This window comes from Xenopus laevis, chromosome 8S (genome assembly GCF_017654675.1).
Source record: "Xenopus laevis strain J_2021 chromosome 8S, Xenopus_laevis_v10.1, whole genome shotgun sequence".
In the NCBI taxonomy this organism is placed as follows: Eukaryota; Metazoa; Chordata; class Amphibia; order Anura; family Pipidae; genus Xenopus; species Xenopus laevis.
Window position 1 is genome coordinate 3,239,433 of NC_054386.1, and position 7,360 is coordinate 3,246,792.

The following is a 7,360-nucleotide window of genomic DNA, read 5'->3' on the forward strand; positions in this document are numbered from 1 at the left end:
AGGGTTAGGGTTATTATATAGTTATATAGTTATATATTATTATACAGTATATTAGGGTTAGGGTTATTATATAGTTATATAGTTATATATTATTATATAGTATATTAGGGCTAGTGTTATTATATAGTATATTAGGGTTAGTGTTATTATATAGTATATAAGGGTTAATGATATTATATAGTATATTAGGGTTAATGATATTATATAGTATATTAGGGTTAGTGTTATTATATAGTATATTAGGGTTAATGATATTATATAGTATATTAGGGTAAGGGTTATTATATTGTTAATTAGAGTTAGTTATTAGTTATATTAGGGTTAGGGTTAGTTCCACCATGAGCTGTGTATTAGTGTATTATCAGCTTATTCATGGAGACTTGTGGAGACTTCTAATATATATTATTCTATTTATAATTAGGGTTATATTCCATTTGTGTTGAATTCAACAGTTTCATATAAATAAATTAAAATTGAAAAAAAAAGCCAGAAGTTTAAAAAACTTGGCAAAAAAACTCATCAAAACCGTTGACATCTCAGCGCTGTGTTGTTAAATATTTAGCCATTAGCAGAGACACAGGTAGATTATATATACAGTTATTATATACAGTTATTATATACAGTTATAATATACAGGTATTATATGCAGTTATTATATACAGGTATTTTATACAGTTATAATACACAAAAGCCATGAATATCCTGTAAATTATATCCTTATAAACGGTGAGTTCTGATGTCATCAGTTATAAACGGTGAGTAGTGATGTCATTTCTGTCACATGACTCACTGTATGTATTATAATAAATAAAGTACCCCCAGTTGTAAAATATGAGGATATTAGAAGTTACCTCGGAGTTCCATGACCTGTATAAAAACATGAGTTTTATATAGTCATGAAACTCCTCGGTAACTTCTAATATCCTTATAATTTACAAGAGGGGCTACTTTATTCACTATATTATATACAATTATTATATACAGTTATTTATACAAATATATACAATTGTTATTAGATTTGCTTTTTCTTTCCTTTTCTCACATGATTTCTGTGTCGCTGCTTGGGGAGAAGTTGATGCAGGACTGGGTGTAGGTTTGCGCTCAGTTGCTCCAGGTCGCTAAGTGGCAGCAGGTAATCGCCCCTGGGTGTGAGGGGAGGGGCTTGCATTGCTGCGCTCTCATGGGGGCGGGGTCACTAGTCCACCTGTGCTGGCAGTGGGTGCGAGGCAGGTGTAAGTGGCAGTTTGCTGCAGTAGCGAATAGAGGCAAAGAGTTGAGGAGGGAGGAGAGAAGAGGAGGAGAGTTGGGGGAAGGAGGGAAGTCCCTTTGCAGCCGCCAGATCCACATCAGCTCTGCCCTGAGACTGAACCTCCAGCCACAGCTCCGGGGACTCTTCTGCTAAACTGCCAGCGACAAACTGCCAGCGACAAACTGCCGACGCACGGTGCTGCCTCTTCTCTGTCACTCGAACGACTCGCGGGCTGAATGTTTCTCTCGGGCACTTGCGATCCAGGAATATGTTAGGAATAGTAAAAATGGAAGGACATGAGACGACAGATTGGAGCAACTATTACCAGGACGCCCAGGAGGTAAGAGAAGAAATGTCCGCGCTAATTCCAGTGAGTGGCGAGTAGGGCCGGGCCGGGGGCTGATCAGCAGCTGTTACTTGTGACGAGTCGCCCAAACGGGAAAAGCAGCCCTGGCTAGTGGCAGGAGTTAGAGTCAGGACTCAGGAGTTAGTGTCAGGTGTTAGTGTTAGGAGTTAGTGTCAGGAGTTAGTGTCAGGTGTTAGTGGCAGGAGTTAGAGTCAAGACTCAGGAGTTAGTATCAAGAGTTATTGTCAGGAGTTAGTGTTAAGAGTTAGTGTCAGGAGTTAGTGTCACGACTCAGGAGTTAGTGTAAAGAGTTAGTGTCACGACTCAGGAGTAAGTGTCAGAACTTTTTAGAGTCAGGAGTTAGTGTCAGGTGTTAATGTTAGGAGCTACTGCTGACTTACTGAACCCTGAGGCTGGGGAGAAAGTGAGAGTTGGAATCAGTTCCACTGGGTAAGAATAACAGAGAGTAACAGAGAGTAACTGAAAGTTTGTCCCCTAGAGGTTTCAATTCTCACAGCTCTTAGTGGTGGCCCCTTAATGTCTCTCCCCTCTGACACTGTAAGAAAAGGGGACATTTCTCATTCTCACTAAAATAAAGACCAGTAAAGGCTGAAATGTCAAATCCCTCCTTTCAACCTCATTATAAACACATCCCCCAAACCTGATCAGCCTCGTAGTATTTTCTTTTTATTGAGGAACTGAAATCATTTCTATAGAACTACAAATATTCCCTGAACCCCGTGGAACCTGTTGATCGGTGAGGAGAGGAAGTAACACGGATTAACACAGTCATACACTAACACACACACTAACACACAGTCATACACTAAAACACACACTAACACACAGTCATACACTAACACACAGTCATACACTAACACACACACTAACACACAGTCATACACTAACACACACACTAACACACAGTCATACGCTAACACAAACACACACTAACACATAGTCATACACTAACACAAACACACACTAACACACAGTCATACACTAACACATACACTAACACACAGTCATACACTAACACAAACACACACTAACACAAAGTCATACACTAACACACACTAACACAAAGTCACAACCCAGTCTCTCTGTCACAAGGACTCGCACTTCCTTCTTTTCTGCATGAATTTACACCATGTAATCCAATTAAATCCACATTGTATTCCTTGGCTCTCCTTATTGTCAGGGAACTTCTCGGTTTGGTTCTACTGATACCTGAGATGCCTCGATAATAATCTTAATATTACTCAGACTGATCTCTCTGATCTCTGATCCTTCAGGTGCAAATTGTAAATCTCTCTGGGCTGGTTCACTTCTCTCACCGGCGAAGTTTAACTGGATGTCAACCCAAAAATAAACATTTGTTTAACGAAATCTTCTATAATTCTAAGCAACTTTGCTCTATACATTACACATTTGTAATGTTTAATATATATATATATATAAATATTGGAAAGTTGCTGAAAATTATATTTTCTCTTATTGGGCTAAAAATAGTTTTTTTGGGTTTACTTGCCCTTTAACCTGAACCTTAGCTGTCCCATCTATCATAATATCAAACACTTATATACAGTTTGTGTTGATATAATATATTCGCACACATGCACAGTATTTATTTACCTCTCCTCATCTATTTTATAGAATCTATTTCCAAATAAGTAGTGTAAAAGTTCTATAGGGAAACATCATATGATGATATAAGATCCCATTCTGTTGGTAACTAGAGTTAATAAGACAACTACAGGCCTGTAAGCAGAGAGTCTGAAACCTGAATAGAATTCTTATCCAGTGCAATACAATGGGAAATTCTAGATCCAAATTGACACCGAATTGAACAATTGGTATTAAACTTGTACATCTGCACTTAAAGTGTCCCATTGTTTTCTACATAAATCTGAACAATGAGGCGCTAAAGTCATTTAGTCTGTGACATTATATGGAGATGTGATTGTATCACAGCTGCTGGGGAATTAGATACACAGGGAAACATTAGCGCTGATTTGTACCTGAAATCTTATTTAGCGCCTGCAAGAAGCCCAGGGCTACAGGAGGGGAGGGGGGATGTTTTACACTCATTTAAGGCTGTCAATTACCAATTTAAAATCCATTAAAATACACAAGAAAGGCAAAACTCGTGTCTATTCCCATTTCTGATAAATGGATTACTTTTTAGAAATAGCGCATAGAGGTTTGGGGATGTATCAATCCCAGTGAGTTTGTCACATAGGATCCTTTTTATTTACTTTCCTTTAATTGTGTCTTTTTATAGAGGTACATAGTGTCGCCTAACATAGAGATACTTCTCCTGCAAACAATCAAATTACATATAAAAATCACCCGAGACTTATAAGTGACCCACAACATTAGACGGACAATTAACGCCTTTTAAATGCTGTTGCGCAATTACTATCACTGCGCTGCTCAACCCGAACTAAATGCGTCTGAGTCTGGAAATATATCAGCTTGGGGCAAGATCTGTATATAAATAGAATTTTGGGACAGATCTGTATGTAAATAGAGTTTTGGGCAAGGTCTTTATGTTAATAGAATTTTGGGCAAGATCTGTATATAAATTTAACTTGGCACAAAAGTTTTATATAAATTTCATTTTGGGCAAGATCTGTATACAAATAGAATTTGGGGCAAAATCTATCTATAAATTTTACTTTGCACAAAAGCTTTATATTCATTTCATTTTGGGCAAGATCTGTATATAAATAGAATTAGTTGAAAGATCTGTATATAAATAGAATTTGGGGCAAAATCTATATATAAATTTTACTTTGCACAAAAGCTTTATATTCATTTCATTTTGGGCAAAATCTGTATATAAGTAGAATTTGGGACAAGATCTGTATATAAATATAACTTGGCACAAAAGCTTTATATTCATTTAATTTTGGGCAAGATCTGTATATAAATAGAATTTTGGGCAAGATCTGTATATAAATAGAATTTGGCGCAAGATCTTTATATAAATAGAATTTTGGGAAAATCTGTATACAAGTAGAATTTGGGCTAAGATCTGTATATAAATATAACAAAAGCACAAAAGCTTTATATTCATTTAATTTTGCTCAAAATCTGTATATAAATAGAATTTTGGGAAAGATCTGTATATAAATAGAATTAGGGGCAAGATCTGTATATAAATAGAATTAGGGGCAAGATCTGTATATAAATAGAATTTATAAATAGAATTTGGGGCAAGATCTGTATATAAATAGAATTTATAAATAGAATTTGGGGCAAGATCTGTATATAAATATAACTTGGCACAAAAGCTTTATATTCATTTAATTTTGGGCAAGATCTGTGTAGAAATAGAATTTTAGGCAAGGTCTTTATGTTAATAGAATTTTGGGCAAGACCAAAATATAAATGTCACTTGGTTCAAGATTTGTATATAAACTTCAATTGGGGCAAGATCTGTCTGAAATTCATATATTATATATATGTGTGTGTGTGTGTATAATATGTGACATGTAAATACACACACACAACATATATCATTACAGTGACTTCACCTTTAACCAATATGAGAATTTCATGGGAACCAGAGGACTGGGGAGAAGGTACAAATAATGACAAAGTGACAATAGGATTTATTTAGTTGACAGGAATTAGGGAACATTCCCAGCACTTTGCTCCAACAAAACCAGTTTCCCATGGAATATCTGAGGAGCCAGTGTATAGAGAGGTGGGGAAAGATTTACTAAATACAGGACAATATCTACAGAAATAATCACACGGCGCTAAAGTTATTCCATCGCAATATTTATTGATGTCTTTGGATATTTAGCGACAAGCGCTTTGCGCAGACTGTGAGTAAATAAGGTGTGAGACGTGGGGGACATGGGGACTGAGGGCAAAAGAAGTGCAGTATGTGGGGGATGTGCAATAACAGGCGCAGGGTAGAGAGTTAAACGCTAATATTCGCTGTTTATTGAATGTTTGTTGCGCTCTGAGCTGACTCTTTGTACTTTTGTGCTTTCAGGGCTATTCTTCAGTGCCGGTCAGTAACATGCCCCAGGGCTTGGCCACTATGAACACTTACATGACTATGAATCCCATGAGCTCCGGCAGTAACATCACATCAGGCTCATTTAATATGCCCTATGGCAACTCCGGCCTGGGAGCGGGACTGAGCCCCAGTGGAATGTCTGGAATGGGATCAGCCGGTGCAATGAATGGAATGGGGTCTGGAGTCCCCTCTATGGGCAGCGCTCTGAGCCCCTCTAATATGAACGCCATCCAATCAGCCCAACAAGCCTCAATGAACTCTTTGTCCTATTCCAGCATGAACTCGGGCATGAGCCCCATGGGCTACGGGGCGACCAATATTAACAGGACAAGGGACAGCAAAACGTTCCGGAGAAGTTACCCCCACGCGAAACCCCCTTATTCGTACATCTCTCTGATCACCATGGCCATTCAGCAGGCGCCCAGTAAAATGCTGACTCTGAGCGAGATCTACCAGTGGATCATGGACCTGTTTCCCTACTACCGGCAAAACCAGCAGCGCTGGCAGAACTCCATCAGGCACTCCCTGTCCTTCAACGACTGCTTTATTAAGGTCTCCAGGTCCCCAGACAAGCCGGGCAAAGGCTCTTACTGGACTTTGCACCCCGATTCTGGGAACATGTTTGAGAATGGCTGTTACCTCCGCAGGCAGAAGCGATTTAAATGCGAGAAAACGCAAGGGGGGAAAGGCAACCAAGATGGCAGGAAAGATCATTCTGGTCCATCGTCTCCATTGCACCGGGTCCATGGCAAGTCCAGCCAGATGGACAGCAGTTCCTCCATGTCCAACCCTTCCAGTAGCCCTCAAGCCTTGGAACACAACGGTTCTAATGGGGAGATGAAACCTCAAGTAGCAGCTGGTCCTTCTCCTCTTTCTTCTCACCAGAACCATTCTACTCACTCATTGGCCCATGAAACCCATATTCACCTCAAGGGAGACCCCCATTATTCCTTCAACCACCCATTCTCCATTAACAATTTAATGTCATCCTCAGAGCAACAGCACAAACTGGACTTCAAAGCCTATGAGCAGGCTCTCCAGCAGTATTCCTCTTATGGTGGGGGGCTCCAAGGAATGCCTTTGGGGAGCCCCTCTATGACTGGGAGAGGGACCATTGAACCTTCAGCCCTGGAACCCACATACTACCAAGGGGTGTATTCCAGGCCTGTCCTAAACACCTCCTAGGACCAGCAACATTCTCCTGGGAACATTGGGTGGCCTTTGATTTCTTCACATCAAGACTGTTACCTGAATAAAGTCTCCATATAAATAAGGGGTTCAAATATGTTATTTTAAACAAGAAAAAAAAAAGGGAAAAAAACACAAAACAAGGAGCAAAAAATCTAAACTACAGGTTTTTGGGATCTTCCAAATAGAATATAAACCAGGAGGTCAACTGAGCTGCATTGGGGGTGTATTTAAACTGTTTTATTCTGTATATATTGTCATATGTCTTATCATTTCCCCCCAAGACACGTTTACAAGTGAGTTTTCTCGCAGTCAAACAAAAAAAAATGAAGAAATTCACAATATTTTTGTTTCATTAGACATATATAAATAAATATAAATATATATATATAAATGGACTCCAAGATTGTGAAGGAAATTTGTGCTGTGAACATTTTATTTTATTCCCTGTCTTCAGTTTTTACTGAAAAATCCCCTCTCACTTACATTTATACAACTTTGTTACCAAACTCTTCTTTTTTTAATTTAATTTTGTTTT

The 7,360-nt window shown here is 38.6% G+C and overlaps 1 protein-coding gene across 1 annotated transcript; it reads left to right on the forward strand.

Annotated features, from left to right (window-relative positions):
• Window positions 1–1,385: 1,385 nt before the first annotated feature.
• Window positions 1,386–6,934, forward strand: foxa1.S (forkhead box A1 S homeolog). The gene is given in 2 exon segments (NM_001086594.1): window positions 1,386–1,589; window positions 5,608–6,934. Coding segments are annotated over 2 exon segments (1,284 nt in total). The 5' UTR covers window positions 1,386–1,517; the 3' UTR covers window positions 6,820–6,934.
• Window positions 6,935–7,360: the final 426 nt, after the last annotated feature.